Consider the following 17,518-nt stretch of genomic DNA (forward strand, 5'->3'; position numbering starts at 1 on the left):
CCCCACACCTGCGGCAGTTCTGGATGCCCAGGGTGAGAAGGAGATGGTCACTTCCCAGCAGCAGATCAAATTAAACAAGAGTGTTTTTCTCATAACTAAGGGGGCAACAATTAGGAGTGGTCAGGTCTCTGCTTTGCTGTATCTGTGACAGGCAGCACAGAGAACATGAGAGCTGGAGCAGCATGCTACGATCTTTCTGGCCATCCCCACCCCTCGCTTGGCTCAGGGTTCGAGGGTTATTATCCCTGCATGCTCTGCTTGTGTAGTGTGATCACCACACAGAACACAGAGAGAAATGTGAACTGTTTGCTGACAGTTCGCACCCCGTACGACATGTCACACCTGGCAGAAATTTGCAGCAGTTATTTATATGGAAAACTGCTGCATTCCTTATATCAATTGGCGGCAGACCTGTGTTAGTTTCTATTTCATTCTGAAATAAAAAGTGCCGTAGATGGACCTGAAACAAGTCAATCTGATTTGTTAATGTGGTGCACTTCTGACAGTTTCCTGTACCATTTTAATAGCACAGGAATCTTTGTGAATTCCCTGTAATGTAAGTTGAGAAATGCACATGTACCATAGCAAAAATACGCCTGTACTGTACTGCAAAACACCACAATGTTCATGTCTTGCATTAAAAAATGTGTTTATGTTGTGCACAGTGTTAAAGTGAAATGCACTTTGCCATGCATTGAAAGCCCATTGAGAATCAAATGGGCTGCCTTAGCACTACAGAAGTCTGAAGCCAGCTTTAACCATATTGCTTGAATTTTTGCATTTAATTATACAGTTATTCTAGTGTACATAATATTACATATTTTCTTTGCAAACCAACATGAATGTAATATAAAATAAACACAGGGTTGAATGCTGAATCATACCTCAACGTCCAGGTCTAGCTGGTCAAAGTCCCCCTTGCATCGAAGCCTTTGCACTTCTCCATCTAGAGTTATATTGAGGTCACGTCCGTTGCGCTGAATATGAACGGAATGCCATGCCTGGTCATCCAGCAAACTCCCCAGTGTGGTAACTGTGTGACTGTCTACTGGGTGGAGGGGGCTATTGCCTATTAGCCATTGAAGAAATAAATGAGAATTTATGTTCAATATATTTCTGCTATGCAAAGTCTAATTTTTCAAAGCTTATAATAGAGCTTCAATAAATTTACTTCTGTTAGTAAGTGCTTACAACTAATCATCAATTTAGGTAATATAGTGATACATGTTTCATTTTTTTTTTTTTTTGAAGCAGAACAGACATTGTACACTGTTTTCATTGTTTTATTTAGGTACTAATGTTGTTATATTCCCTTTGTTATTTGTTTGCCTTGTCTTGTAATGATGGGCTCACATGTTGTAGTGTCATGGCTGATCAATTTTCCTATGTTCATATATTGGTTCAGCTAGCTACTCCAAGAGGACAGGACAACTTTCTGTTCTGGGTCACAGAGCATCAAATGCATGCCCTGCCACCCTCTATGTGTTGTTGCTAATGTGACAAAACACTGCATGGTGTGCTGCGTGTCTGTAAATGCTCTGCCTTCTTGTGTCTGCATCATATCTAATTTCTGTGTAGTTCTCAGCTGCAGAACACTAGACTAAGAGACCCAGGAATTGTGGGATATTTAGTTCCTTCGCAGGTGTCAATTCATAGTCTATAGACAGGTTTCATGCATTACCCTGTGCAGTGCCTGTTTTAACACAAATCAAAACTACTGACACAAGAATGTGAGGATTTTAATCTGTACTGTGTGTACAGGGCAACAAATGACACCATGAAACCCCATGATCAATGTGCGACTTATGTAGGTGAAATATATAAGGTGCACGTAGGAATGTTTATCATGCCTTTTAAAATCCAGTTTCATCCAAAAAAAACTTTTATTTAGGTTTGGAAAAAGCCAGAGAGGTTTGGAGCCTCTATTGAGGTTTTATTGCAGTCTGTGTTTCTACCAGTGGTGGCTGGTGCTTAATATTTTGGGGGTGGGGGGGTTGGCAAACAAGCCTCCCCCCTCACTCGGTTGAGCCCAACCACCCTTTCTTGAAACTAATCATCTGCTGCCAAAAAAAACCAAAAAAAACCCACGGTTGAAATCCATGCATTTGGCGCCCTGTACGTAGATTAGGGGGACGGCGCCCCTGATGGACGAGCCGCCACTGGTCTCTACTGCAAAAATGTCACCTTGTTTTGTTTCAAGCAATGGCTACATACAACTGCTTTCTATTTATATGGATTTTGGATACCCAAGCTGTGTCCTTAATGCTAGTGTACTAGTTCTTTATTGTCATATTATTATCAAAATGTTTCTATCAAAAAACTTTTCAAACATTTTCATTCTTTCTTTACTATATTAATCAAAATATGTGCAATGTATAAACGTTTCATTGTTGTCTAGGTCTTTCTCAGGATCTTATTTCAGTATGCCCAATTAATTATCAATACGAATATTTGTAAAGCTCCTTACCAAGACTCATCCTGAAGACCAACTGAGCCTTCACTAACTCCAAAGTGACGTAGTCTCCTTGAGTCCCTTCGGCGTGCATTAGTACTCCGTCCTTCTCCAGTGTTTTAAAATTAAAAGAGATGTCATCTTCCAGCGTGCGATTCGTTTTCTTCCTGAACTGGTATGAAATAAGGTCATCCCCATCAAATGACAGGACATCATGGTCTGAGGACATAGAAGGACAAATCAGAGAGGAAATGGTTTCCATGAGATACTAGTTTGTTTGGGGAAAGGAAGTGAGGTGGGATTGAATAACATAGAAGGATTGGAGTTGCAGCAGTTCACTTTTTAGATAAAGTAAGAGTAAATTCATCCTGCAGCACAACCGTTATTGGTGGAGCACAGGTACAGAGCCATATAAAAATGTTTCAGATTGTTTGCAGCTTTCTGCTACAGAGTCAATGATATATAGCTGGGTCTTCAAACTTTTCAGTATGATGGCCACATCACATAAGTCATATTCATGGGCATTTAGCATGATACTGTGAAAACCAAATAAAATGCTGCGCTTGTGTTAATATTAAAGAAAAAGCTTTATATATATATATCCATACAAAGTGTTGCACTAACAAAAATAGGTATGTTAAAATAGTCAGTGAATTGGTATCAAAGTATCAGGCGCATGTGCGGCGGCTCCTGACATGGACGCTTAGTCCGGGAGCTCCGTCCCACTCCAGCCATCCAAGGCCCTCCAGCACCATGAGCACCCGTGATCCCTGCCTGGATCAACCCCACACGGTCAGCGGATACCCCGAGGACCTCCCTGATGTCCACGGGCTCAGCGAGGAGAAGCCTAAGCGCCATTTTTGGAGCCAAACAGTCTTGGGCTGGGACTTCCAAGATGGCAGCCATGCCACACTGTCCAGCTCCAGCCCGCCTCACCCACGCACAGGCCGCATCTCCATTCTGCTCGCTGCAGCTGGGATTCTCTGTGAGTACTCCCCCCCCCCCCCCCCGGAATCTGTATCCCCTGCCTCCACAGAGTCCCTTATTGAGCTGACCCTGGCTGATCTAAACTTCTCATCCATGGAGGCCGGCCCTCCCCAGCCCCACCAGCCACGACAGCCCGGGGATTTGGGCCTAGTCCAGTCAGTGAATGTGGCGGACCTATTGGCTAAGTTTGCTAATCTTCTTGATAGGGGGCTACACAACACTGCCAACAAGATCACAAGTGATATCAAAGCGGGTCTCCAAACCATAGAAGCCCGCATGGAGATCATAGAAAACAACTTAAAAGCCACCATTGCCAGAACAAACCAAAATACTGATTGCATTCAACTCCTACAGAATCAACTCGAGACAGCCAATGCTAAAAATGATGACCTCGAGAACAGGAATAGGAGATACAACTTCAGGGTAGATGTCCCAGAAACAATTTGCGCTTTTATTAAGAAACTACTCCCTGACATTCCACAGCACAGATTGGAGCTAGACCAGGCCCACAGGACTTTAAGGCCTCCGAGATCTGACGGCCTCCCCAGAGACATTGTGGTAAAACCACATTTCTATTCCGTCAAGGCGGAGGTGATGCGCAAATCGCAAGCCATGTCTAAACTTATTTTTCAAGGTCATGAGCTGCTAATCTTTGCGGGCCTGTCCCCCTCTACTATCCAAAAACGAAGAGCCCTTAAACCTTTGCTCAAGATTTTGATGGATAAAGAAATCAAGTACTGGTGGCTCTTTGTGTTGTAAGTCAAACTCGTCTTTAAAGGCAAATCATACACGTTCGCATCTCTCCAGGAGGGTGAAAAACTGTTGCTACACCTAGGCCTCATTCATCACGATCCAAATCATCCTCAGCCTGGACCGGCTCCTAACTCTGCAAAGAGACAACTCCCTACTAGCTCATTTCCTCCGGTCTGGGAGACCGCAGATCCAAAAAGTCCAAGGAAGCCATCCTTCCCTGAGCCACCCCGGACAGGGGATCACCATTTTACCCCTTATTTGCTGGGAGGACTTTAACTTTCTACCAGAACTCTGTGAGCTAATTTTGCTCCGTACATCTTTCCGTGCCTCTGCTGAGGTGGACTCCTGAGGTTCCTACCCTTAGTTAGGCCATTTGCTCTGGTTATCCCACATTTGATCTACCGTGTTTCACTGACAGTCATGGCAGGATGGAGAGGAGGGCTAAGCCCTTCTCCCGCTGTCCTCTCGATCTTAGCCACCTAGTTTGCAATGGTTTGTTTTGTCTCATCCCCTAATCCCCCCTCCACCCCACCTTTCCTCCCCCCCCTACTACCCTAACCTTCCCTCACTCCCACAGAACCCAGATGTTCTAGCTGATCCAGGCAAAAATTTGGAGTTATTAAGTTTTTTGCCTCAGAGCACTATCTGTTTGAGTTGCCCGTGTTATATATGGGCCCTAGGCCCCAGATTCTCAGTTCCCTTTTATGAGAGTCGCCCCTTGGCTGGAGTGGTACTCATGCACCCCCTCCTGTCCTGCAGAACAGGTACCGTACCCTTCTCCTGACAGGATTGATCCCTTCTTAAAGAGGGATTACAGTACTGGTTCTCCTTACGGATGGAGGTCACTATCTCCTCCATTCTATGGGAGACTCCCTTGTCTTCCATTTCTCTCTCCTTTCTCTTTTCTTCCTTCCCCCTGTGCTATACTAACTACTGTTCTTTTGCAGAGGCCGACCTGGGGAGAGCCCCCCCGACACACACCCGCAGATTAAGAGGTCTTGTTCCAGCAGGTTGGTTGTCTTGGTGCCCGTGGAGACATGGCGGTAAGTGCCTTTGTTACACTAGTGTGGTCCACCCCTCTGCTCAATGGCTAACAACCCCCCAGCACTACACCCCCTATGGGTGGTTTCCCACAACGTTCAGGGATTAAACTCCCCGGCCAAGAGGCAAAAAGTCCTACAATAGCTACACTCTCAATAGCTTGCCCTCCTACAAGAAACGCACTTCCCTAAACGCTATTGCCCAACATTTATTCACTCTAAATTCCTCTCTTTCTATCTGGATAATGCAGATGACAAAACCAAGGGAGTGGGCATCCGCATGTCCCATAATAGCAAATTCTCCCTCAAAACAGAACTTAAAGACCCGGAGGGCAGGTATATCCTGGTCGTAGGGGAACTTGGATGGTTAGCTTTATTCTCTCATTTCTTATTATGCCCCCAACAAGGGACAACTATCCTTTTTCCAAACCATGCTAAAAACCCTGACCCCCATGTTGGAGGGTACGGTAGTTTTTGGGGGAGACTCCAACACAGCATTTGACCAGGGCTTAGACAAATCGTGCCCCCCAAGCAGACGCCTCACTAGACCCACCAAACAGAGCTTGCGCATAGCCAAACTCATCTTCCAACACGGCTTGGTAGATATCTGGAGGGAAGTCAATTCGATTTTGAGTGACTATACCCATTATTAAAGCCCGCACAGCTCCTTTGCAGGAATAGACCATATTTTCATTGCCTCCGCCACAGTTCTGCTGACCACCAGGTCTTATATTAGAGACTCCTTCTGTCTGGTCCAATCACTCCATGGTTTTTCTGACCCTGCAGCGTCCTACAGGCCACAGACCCTACAAGCACTGGAGACTCAACGAGTCCATTCTGAGTGACCCGAACAGGGTAAAGGAGATTGAAGAAAGTATTCAGAACTACTTTCAAACAAAGACACCCCTGATATTGCCCCTCCATGCCTCTGGGCGGCACACAAGGCTGCGATCAGAGGACAGCTCATCCAAATAGCTTCCCAGATCAACAGGGCTAGCAAGGCAGAAATAGCAAAACTGGACCAGGAGTTGCTCACATCAGCGAAAAAACACAAGGCCAATCCCAGATCGATACCTATGGCTCGCTTCTTTAATGCTCTGCATCAGGGTGACCTGCTGGATAACTTGATTAACACGGCTTATATTACAGTTCTCCCTAAACCAGGAAAGGACCCCAGCTCGGTAAGCAACTATAGACCGATCTCACTCAAACAATGATTTAACATTCTGACTAAAAGCCTGGTGGACTGCCTAGCTTCCTTCATTAGGTTATACATCAACAAGGACCAAGTGGGCTTCATTCCTGGGAGACAGGGCCCAGATCAAATCCGTTGCGTGATTGACATCATTTCCCTCCTCAATTCGAACTATGACAATGATTCTCCCAGGCAGGGATGTCTCCTTTCCCTAGACCTCCAAAAAGCCTTCGACTCTGACAACTGCCCCTATATTTTCTCCACCCTGAAACGATGGGGATTCGGTGAATCCTTCCTTAATATCATGCGTGCTCTGTACTCCACCCCATCGGCTCAGGTGCGTCTGCAAGGATTTTACTCGGAATCTTTTCCCATATCTAGGGACACCAGGCAAGTATGCCCGCTATCATCTCTGATATTTGCCATAGCAATCGAGACACTAGCGGTAGCCATTAGAAATAATCCAGACATTCACGGCATTCAATGTAGATCCCAGAGCCACAAATGCGCCTTGTTCGCCGACGACATACTGCTTTTTATCTCATCCCGCTAACTTCTCTCCCTAACATTTGCCGACTCCTGGACGACTTTGGGACGATCTCGGGGCTCCTGGTCAACTAGAATAAATCCCAAGCACTCAACATTAATATCCCGGGTTCTCTGCTCACCAGGCTTAGTGAGAACTTTCGATTTACCTGGAACGACTTGAACACTTACCTGGGGATCAAGCTAACCTCCAAAATTGAACTCCTTTACCAAGCTAACTACCCCCAGCTTTTCCAAAAATTGGAGGATGACTTATCAAGGTGGACTCAGTTCTCTCTATCCTGGTCGGGCAGAATTAACACGATAAAAATAACCCCCTCGCATATTATTCTACTTCAGAGCCCTTCCTATCTCCATAGTAAAGGTCTGTCTAAAACAATTTCAAGCCAAGATTATTAAATACATCTGGGGAAGGGGGGACACAGGTTCTCTAAAGCAGTCCTTTTTTGGTCAAGAGAAGAGGGTGGCCTGGGTCTTCCAAACTTACTTTGGTACTTTCAAGCAGCTCAACTAGCTCAGCTTTCGGCAGTCTACTCTCGCTGGGAACCACCTGACTGGATACATATCGAACGCCAGGCGGTCCCACGTCACACCCTTGACTTTCTCCTATGGTGCCCCAAAAAATTGAGATCCCTGACACTCTCTCACTCATTTGCCCTCTGGGACAGCCTGAAGGGTAACAACCAACTGACCTCACCCATTGAACTGCTAAAGCACCCAGCATTTCTGTCAGGGCTAAACATCGAAGCCTTCAGGTGGTGGCTTGACAAGGGGCTATATAGAATAGGACACTTCCTCAGACCCATGGGGCCACTCTCCAAAGCCTTCTGCATTAGCAATCTAGATATGCCACCTTCTGAGCTCTTTCGATACACCCAGATCTCCAACTTCCTGCACAAACTATGTAAGACACCCAATGGCCCCCAAATCACTACCTACGAACAATGGTGTGGCCAGGCTGATGAGCAGAGGGGGGGAATCACGGTGATCTATAGGGCATTATCCTCCACTCATTCCAAGACTCCCTACAAGCTAGCCTAGGAAGAGGATCTCTCCCAACACTGGAAACTAGAAACATGGAACTTCTTTCAATCATACAAGGGTGTCCTCAACTCTAGCCTCGCAGAAGCAAGCATAAAAGTAATTTCCAGATGGTACCTAGTTCCATTGAGACTGGCCAAGCTATACCCAACATCATCCCCTCTATGCTTTCGGGGGTGTGACCTCAGAGGTGATATGTTTCATGTGTGGTGGGCATGCCCCAGACTAAGGAGTTTCTGGAATAAAATCTTCTCCTGGATTTGTAAGATTACCATGATCCCTATCTCAACGTCCCCAATTGCTCTTCTCACCTTTCCAGTGAGGGAAGCCTCCAGGAGTACACAACACCTGATTTTCTTTATCCTCCTGGAAGCCAAACTTACCCTAGCCAAAGCCTGGAAAAAAACGACTGTCTTGACGCTACTAGCAAAAAGAAAAATTTCCTGGATTATGAAAAGAATTATTTGAAAATTATTATAAAAATTCGAAAAAATCTGGGATCCCTGGGCCACCTTCATAGGTGTTCCCCTACACCCCTAACCTCAAATCGACTATGCTTTCTCCCATTCTCCCCCAGTCGGCTCACCTCTTTCTCCTCCCTCTCATACTTCTCCTTTCTTCATCACCTTTACGAACCTAGCCAATTTAAGTGTTTAATCTCGTAATGGTAATGGGCACTCTTTAACCATCAATATCTTCATGTTACTCGCTAGAACAATGATTATCCTTTTGATTCCCTTCATCTGATTAGTCTTTTTTTATAGATCATATCATATTTTCTCTGGGTCTTCTCCCATGTTCAAAGAACGCTGCACAACAATTAGATAACATTCAGGTGTCGGATCCGGGGAGTAGGGAGCCCTGGCCACAGTGTGATCCCTTTTGGCCTTTTGGGGTGGCGGGTTAGCTCCTCCACTCCCCTGGACCCAACACCCTCATGAAGACCAGTTGTTCAGCACCATATCACTCTACCATTCCCGAATTCAATGATTGTGATGTAGGTTACATGTTCATGTTGCGATTTCTATGTGCCTTACATTTTACCTTACTTCTGATGTTATCTCAGCCATGTTGGCTGCTGCAGGGCTAATGATCCCACATATGCTTTTGTACTCTGCATTTTATATTGAATAAATATATTGAAACACAAAATATGAAATTATCATAATCCTATAAATGTCCAACATGAGAAAACAGTCCCGCAATCGTGTAAGGTGTGTGGTTCCAACAGCCAAAGATCGAAGATGGATGATATCTCCTTCCCTCCATCATAAAGGCCAATCACCAACACCCAAATCAGATGTCCTCTTACCAGAGTTCGAGGTTCCCCTGAAAACAGTTGCAATAAATAGGCTTTTGGAGAATTTCTCCCTAGCAATACTCCAGCCAGAGTCAAACAGCCCCAGCAGAAGTCCTGTGGTGATAAAACGCGTAGGTCGAAGTGGCTTGGTCACGTCATCACGCTACCCCAAGGTGAAGGTGGATGCCATCTTGCTTGACCGGGATTGTTTTGATGGAGACATGCACATGTTCATTCACTTGTGTGAGTAGCACTTGTTTTTAATAAAGAATTTGTCTTAAGTTTTTGCACTATTTAGTGCTTTTTATTCATATGTACAATGCATTTGGAAGCTGGTGCTAGCTTTTCTAGGATTTATCCTGAGACATCAAAAAGCCTGTTTGACTCGCTGTTTTCAGGGGGTCATCAAGATCTGGTAAGAGGACATCTGATTTTGGTGTTTGTGATTTGCCTATATGATGGAGGGAAGGAAATATCATCCATCTTTGATCTTTGGCTGTTGGAACCACACACCTTTCACTATTATTTTTGTGAGACTGTTTTCTTACGTTGGACATTTCTATGATTACAATACTTTCATATTTTGATACCAATTCACTATTTTTACACACATTTTTTGTTAGCGTAACACTTTGTATATATAATTAGCATGATACGATTCAGCAAAAACAAAGATAACTTTAATAAAACATCAGAGTCCGCTTTGGAGTACCTCCCTACATCAGAGTCCCCATCAGCCTCCCCACCTACATCAAGGTTCCCACCAGAGTCCCCTCTCTTACACTCGTGTTTCCATCAGAATCCCCATTATATCAGGGTCCCCTTTAGAGTCCTCTCTTACACCAGTGTCTCCATCAGAGTCCCCCTTACAGCAGGGTCCCCATCACAGCCCCCCCTTACACCAATGTCTCCGCCAGAGTCCCCCTTACTTCAGGGTCCCCATAAGACCTGTGTCTGAGGATCTACCACATACTCTCATAGCCAGTCAGATGTGGCCCAAGAGCCACAGTTTGAAGACTCCTGATGTATAGGATAATTGCATTTGAAAGCAAACATGTACTTTATCCTTTCAGGATACATTTAAAGAGGACCTGAATGGTGGAAGCTGTGAAAAGGGGCAATCACAAGGCAAAGGACCAGCCATTGTTATTGCTTGTAAGATCCCTGCAGCTAATGTTTCCCCCATTAATCTTTTTGTTTTGCACTGCATCTCTGTGTGGGAGATTTCATTTTGGTGGAGGAGCAGGGCTTTGCTTCCTAATGTCAGAGCTGATGACTGATGATCTGATAAGTCACTTTATTAGTGCAAATAGGTATAACGCTCAATACCAAGACTCACCTGGGAGATTATTTAGGAGAGGTTCACAAAGCACAGATCCACAGAATGGATGAGGCAGAAACAGGGAGATGCAGACAGTGTAGATCCCATTACAGCAAGCAACACAGTAGTGACAGTACCAAATCCCACTCTAAATGTCATTCGATTAGACTTTAGGGAGTGGAGCCACCTTATACTACAGATATACACACATGATGAGGCTGTGGGCACAGGAGTGCCTAGGCAGCCTTATATCCCAGAAAGTGCACTGTTATTTTTCATGAAGAATTCAAGAGAAATGTACATTATCAGGGTACTGCTTTGGCACTTTTCTAGTTCCCTATGTTCCCTATTACATAGCTAATCTTCACTTTTTAAGTTCAAAATCAGAAGTTTGTTATATTACAGGACTGGTAAGGAGCAATTATCCACCTTTCAACACATCCCTTGGTGCTTTGTTTGTCTGACAGATAGTAACATAGTTTAACCCCTTCCCGCCGACCGTACGCAGATCTGCGTACTCGGCTTTCGGGGGTTATACCGGGATGATGCCCACAGCTGCAGGCATCATCCCGGTACCGTTGTTTACAGCGGGCGATTGGCTATCCGTGTATAACAACCGATGCGGCTAAAAGCCGCTCGGCTGTTATACCGGAGCAGCGGGAGGGGACGTCCCCCCCTCCCGACGCTCTTACCGGACCTCCCGGAGGCTCGGTGACCAATCCGATGCCTCCGGTGGCTGGGGGGGGGCTGGAACGAAGCTGTGGGCGGCTTCGTTCCAGCCTTCAAATTGTAAACGCGGAAGTGACGTCATGACGTCACTTCCCGTTTACTCGGCTGCCAATGGCGCCGGTTTTAAAAAAGTACACAGTATTCAGAATCGCCGTTTTCGGCGATCTGAATGCTTTGAAGTGTAAAGGAGGGATGGGGGGTCTTTTAGACCCCCGATCTCTCCATAAAGAGTACCTGTCACCACCTATTACTGTCACAAGGGATGTTTACATTCCTTGTGACAGCAATAAAAGTCATCAAAACATTTTTTTTTTTAAACACAATTTATGAATTTAAAAATAAATAAAATAAATAAGAAAAAAAAAACATTTTTTTTAAAGCGCCCCCGTCCCCGCGAGCTCGCGCAGCAAAGAAAATGCATACGGAAGTCCCGCACGCATATGTAAACGGTGTTCAAATCACACATGTGAGGTATCGCCGCGATCGTCAGAGTGAGAGCAATAATTCTAGCACTAGACCTCCTCTGTAACTCTAGCCCGATAACCGTAAAAAAAATTTAAAGCGTCGCATATGGAAATTCTTAGGTACCGTAGTCTATCGCCATTCCAGAAGTGCGTGCAATTATAAAGCGTGACATGTTTGGTATCTATTTACTCGGCGTAACATCATCTTTCACATTATACAAAAAAATTGGGGTAACTTTACTGTTTGGATTTTTTAAAATTCATGAAAGTGTCCCTTTTCCAAAAATTTGCGTTTAAAACACTGCCGTACAAATACCGTGTGATAAAAAATATTGCAACAATCGCCATTTTATTCTCTAGATTCTCTGCTAAAAAATATACATAATGTTTGGGGGTTCTAAGTAATTTTCTAGCAAAAAATACGGATTTTAACTTGTAAACACCAAATTTCAAAAATAGGCTTAGTCATGAAAGGGTTAAAAGGTTGAAAAAGACATGAAATTCAACCCACAGTATGTGATTTTTAATCTCTAACAATTCCCATAATCCTGTATATTCTGTTTCTTCTCTAAATGTTTTTTTTTTTTTTTTAAGTTGTTGACACTCTCAACTAGTACCACTTCCTTTGGTAAAGAGGATGTTTTTACTGCTCTAACAGTAAAAAACCCTTTCTACAATTGACATATATTTGTACATTGTAATCACATCTCATTAGCACCTCTTCTCCAAAGTGAATAACTAAAATCTTCACGAGAAACACCCAGTGCTTCCGGGTATTCCCTCTCCTGTCTCCCACAACACAGTGCTTGGTGTTCGAGTGGCCAATCCATGCCCAAAGGCTCTCACTGTGGAGTGCTTGGAGTTTACATAGGCCTGTTTAAAAGGTAAGTAATGGCTCCTTACTTTGCCTGTTATGGCATAGTACTATGTAATTATGTAACTATTTTATCAGTGCATTTTGGACAGTTTTGGACACCAGTTCACAAAAAGGATATCAGAGAAGTGGAGAAAGTGCAGAGGAGGACAACCAAACTGATAAGATGCATGGAGGAGCTCAGCTCTAAGGAAAGATTAGCTGAACTGAATTTATTCTTTTTTTTAGAGGAGGCATTTAAGGGGGATATGTTCAACATGTATAAAGTAGTCCAGATAGTGAATATGATGTAGAGTTATTTACTTTTAGGTCATTATGTATGGAGGAACAGAGATTTAACCTCCACATACAGAAAGGCTTCTTTACAATAAAAAGGCAGTGAAAATGTGGAATAGACTCCCACAAGAACAAATTCTGGGCTGCTTTTTTTTTTTTTAAGCTGAATGCATTTCTAATTGCACAAAATGTAACTGGATATTAACACTTCGGTATAACATGAGTAATTATGAAAGAATTTATTTTTCCTGCTCAGGCGAATTGGATCATGCTTTATAGGGTTTTTTTTTGCCTTTCTCTGGATCATCTGTGGGTTTGTGTATATTGTGTATATGGAGGTTTTCAATGTATTTATTTATTTAAATATTTTTTTCTACTGGCTAAACTTCAACTTAACTATGTAACCTGATCCTGAATGGTAAAGTACAGGTTTGCAGAGGAAAACTGTGATTTCTTACCACTGAATAATTACAATTTATACCATTTCTAAGTTAAATGATATCAGTGTGTCTTATGTAAGGTTATAACATACTGTATTCACAGCCATACAGTGCCACCCGAAGTCCAATCTTTCCTTTTGGGTTCCAAGCCACAGGAATAAAGCGGACGTAGCGAGCCTTGATCGGATAGTGGAGGCGGTGTTCTATCACCCCAGATGTATTGACATTGCCAAAAAAGGTCTGTGGTATGGAAGAGAAATTTAAAGTTTAAAAATATAATGGCTGTGTATTCTATGTTCATAGAATTCATATTCATTTTTTGGAACACTAGTGATTGCATCTTAACATCAAAACTACATAGTCTGAGTAACCCTTTAAGTTTCCCTGCTTTTGGTTAAATGCAAATCCTGCATAATATATGAGGTATGTCCAGTTGAACTAACAGCCTAAAAATGAGCCTGTACTTCTCCCAACGGCACTATCTTTACTGAGACATCACCAAAGGTCACCATCTACTCCCTGAACCAAGAACCAGGTTTAGATGACAAAGTCATATAATTTGAGGCCTGTGCAGTTCTTGGCTGTATTCAGAGACCAGCCCCTGCTACAGCCTCTCACCTTTGAACTTACTTTGAAGTTACGATGTTGCAAGCTGACCACAGTGGGGAGAGAATGGGAAAATTCTCCCTGTTACCTGTGGCAGACTGATAATGTCATCTGAGCCTAGGCAAAGTCACTGACATGCTCAAGCATGGCTTAATGATAAAAGGTGGAGGTTTTCAGAAAAATGTAACTGTTGCTAATTATTATGATATGCCAGGAATTTATTCATGCCCTTACTGACGGTTCTTTAAATATCCACACTGTATTTGATATATTTATGAAAATTTTGTAAGAGTGCGGACTGAATCTGTGACAACTTAAAATGTACAGATCTATAGACAACAGTCCTCCAATATATTTTTAATTTTGCATCTAAACACCTAAACAGCTTCACAGATAAATTTGTTCTGTTACTTTATATTAGAGGGAAGCAATATGGTTACTTGTTTCTATGTGTTCCAGTTGCCAAAGTTAAGAGGGTCTGTGTAATACTGGATGGTGCCTACTAGAAGTGGAACTTCAGCCAAAACTTTTTTTTATACTCCTAGGAATAGTGAATAGGGAATAAAATCCCTAACATGTTTTTACTGCTTTCAAAATAAAAAGTAATTATAGCTCTTGTAGAAAATCCATCTCAATCCCACAAGAATAATAAAACAAAATTAGGAAGGCCCAGACTTCAAACTGAATTATGATAGAGTTTTTCTTTTTGTTTTTTTTGTTTTTGTGTTTTTTAGAAAAAAGTTTAGGGCATTCCCTGAAGAAAGTAAACAAAAGAAACATCTTTAAATCAATAGATTTATTTTCAAATCTTACAAAAGTTAAAGTATATGCAAACCCCAAAACAGCCCGAGAGCAATTGATGGTAGTTTTTTTGCGTTAAGTATGAATACCTGAATAAAACTTGCTTTTCTTAAACTAGAATTTAGTGTCACTTTTAAAGGAGGAAAATCCCCATAGCCACAACAACCCTCTGAAAATGAAACCTCATTAAAATGAAATGAGTCTCTAAGACTTCCTCATGCAGGGCTAAATGCAGCACTTATACTTGATATGGCCAAGAAAATTTAGTCCCTGCCAGTGGCAGGGCGTCCATAAGGGCTGCCCCCTCTCTCCAGCCACCCCCTCTATGACCAAATGATAGATTTATGTATAGCATGAATCTATCCATGGCCGCTGCTGCCACCCCCTATTCCTTAGCTCCCAACTGTCCCTGATTTCGAGGGACTGTCCCTGATTTGGAACAAAGTCCCTCTGTCCCTCTTTCCTCCTTATTTGTCCCTCATTTTGGTCTGATCTATATAGTTGTATAGAAAATGCACTACTTACGTATCAAAAAGTGTTTCCCAGTGCTAAACCTTTTATCCAGTTTCTAAATTGCTGCATTTGTAAATTCCAACAGCCAGTATAAAGGAATAGTAGTGGTAAAAAAGCACTTGTGTGTTTAAGCAATCATTTTTTTGTACAATTCTCCTTTAACCACTTAGCAACCGGCCCATAGCCGAATGACGGCTACAGGGCGGTTGCTTAACTCTGGGAGGGCGTACAGTGACTAAAAGGTTATGCTAGGCATCCATTTTGTTCTGTCAGCCATCTTAAATAATATGTACAGTTAGAATACCCCTTTAAGCTTCACAAATATCTGTCTCAGCGTGAGATTCTTGTAAAATGAAATATCTCACAGGCTTCCTTATCTATATTCCCATATTCCTTTGTATTCCACAGCCTGAGAAACAGAGAACAATGACTGTTTGTCTTAACCAGCTGTAACCATCTTAATATCTACTGCACATGTTTTTAACTATGAATGTTCTGTGTGATTTTTAACCTGCTATAAGAAGTGCCTTCCAACAACTCAATACAATCAGTTTCTAGAATGTAACATCGTGTGAGTGTCATTTCTTCATTCTCGAAAAACTGATTCCAGATATCTGAAACTGCATGGTACATCAATCTGAGGTCTGAGAGGTTAAAAGGAACTACCCTAGACACAGCATTAACCCTAACAGCACTGGGGGCTCAGTCCGGGATTTGAAATCTACCCTTAATGGAGGATGGAAGGCTACTTTTAACGGATTCGGTAAGTTAATTTTATTTTTATTGAGTGAAATTGACTTGCCGGGGTCCAGGTGTGTGGCTTGCACCCACAGAGATTGCTGTTGGCCTATATAATCTTTCATAAGTAGAGATAAAAGTTGACCAGTCATATAAATAGTGTTTTGGGGACACTTGAAAAGGTTTTGGTGACCTTAAGAGAATTTTACAGAGTACGCTAGAAGTTTTAGTTCTGTTTGCAGCAGAACAAGAGACTGATGATCGACGTATCGTGTAAACTTTGTATGATTGTATAACTGCTTTAAAAGTATCACGTTGGATGAAGTGCGCTGAGTGTATATGTGAACTGCTATTTTGCTTCAAGAACCAAAAGGCATATTTGGTGAGTAATGTCCCTGGAGGTTATATGAAGCAAGACAGCAGGTCCGTGAGCAAGGTTGCATATTTATTGTATGTCAAAAAACTCTTGAATTTGTTCCAAATTTATTCTGTTAAAAAAAAAAAAAAAAATGGCGTGGTTGGCAGAATACTCTGAGGCCAACTCTTGATCAAAATATGCTATTTGAATAATTATTTTTGCTACTGACATCTCTTGCACAGGGGAAGTCAGGTGCAAAAGTTGGATATTTGGCTTTTTGCCAACAGGGTTCAAGTGCTAATATCTCCCTAACCATAATAGGTAGTGGGGAATTGTTTGCGGCATTAGTACTAACGCAATTGAAGGCACTGTTTGAACCTGTTGGCACTCTGCCAAAAAAATTTGAAATATAAATAAAAATTGTTTAGTTATAAAAATAAGAAAAGTAATAACGTACAAAGCTTGCTTGTGATCAGGGGAACCTCTGACCATAAGGAGTGCTTATTGGCATTTTGCCAAGAAATAAAAGACTCAAAGTATCTACAAGAACATAATCATATTGTTTAGAAAGAAAAATAAAGACATAAATCCGACACTCTCGCCTACCTGAAAAGAGCATGTAAAGGCAGAAACTACACACAGGAAGATATGAGGTTAATTATTCAGGGTGTTGTAGGGACTGGTACAGGTTGGGACTGGACCAAGGTCGGAACTATATCTACTGTACAGCTGCAACCAATTACAAACTTAACACAGAACAAGGGAGAGATGATATGTGGACTGAATTAAAAACTCACATGTTAGAGATTTTTAAACCAAAATCTTCATTGCCCACTGCCATAGCATGCAAACAAAAGACAGGAGAATCAGTTCTTGAATTTTGGAAAAGATTCAATGATGTGTGGACACAAGAAGCCGGTTTGGGTATTCAGCCAGATATGGATCCATTATTGATCCAGACTTTCCTGAGTAATCTCAAACCCCATTTAGTGGTCCCAGTCAAACAAATGATTACTGAATGGTCAACTCTTCCTAGAGCTGACTTTGACAAAGCACTAAGCACAGAAAGATGCAGCAGGTTGTT

The 17,518-nt window shown here is 42.6% G+C and overlaps 1 protein-coding gene across 2 annotated transcripts in view; it reads right to left on the bottom strand.

The window, feature by feature from the left end:
• CNTNAP1 (contactin associated protein 1) overlaps positions 1 to 17,518 on the bottom strand; it is a 668,106-nt gene that overhangs the window by 377,323 nt on the left and 273,265 nt on the right. For both annotated transcript variants that reach the window (XM_073608280.1, XM_073608279.1), the window contains exons 4-6: positions 13,511 to 13,658; positions 2,468 to 2,671; positions 885 to 1,069 (exon numbers count right to left, since the gene is read on the bottom strand). In XM_073608280.1, coding sequence (XP_073464381.1) covers positions 885 to 1,069; positions 2,468 to 2,671; positions 13,511 to 13,658 — 537 coding nt within the window. The remainder of the gene's footprint in view (positions 1 to 884; positions 1,070 to 2,467; positions 2,672 to 13,510; positions 13,659 to 17,518) is intronic.

This window comes from Aquarana catesbeiana, linkage group LG12 (genome assembly GCF_042186555.1).
Source record: "Aquarana catesbeiana isolate 2022-GZ linkage group LG12, ASM4218655v1, whole genome shotgun sequence".
NCBI lineage: Eukaryota > Metazoa > Chordata > Amphibia > Anura > Ranidae > Aquarana > Aquarana catesbeiana.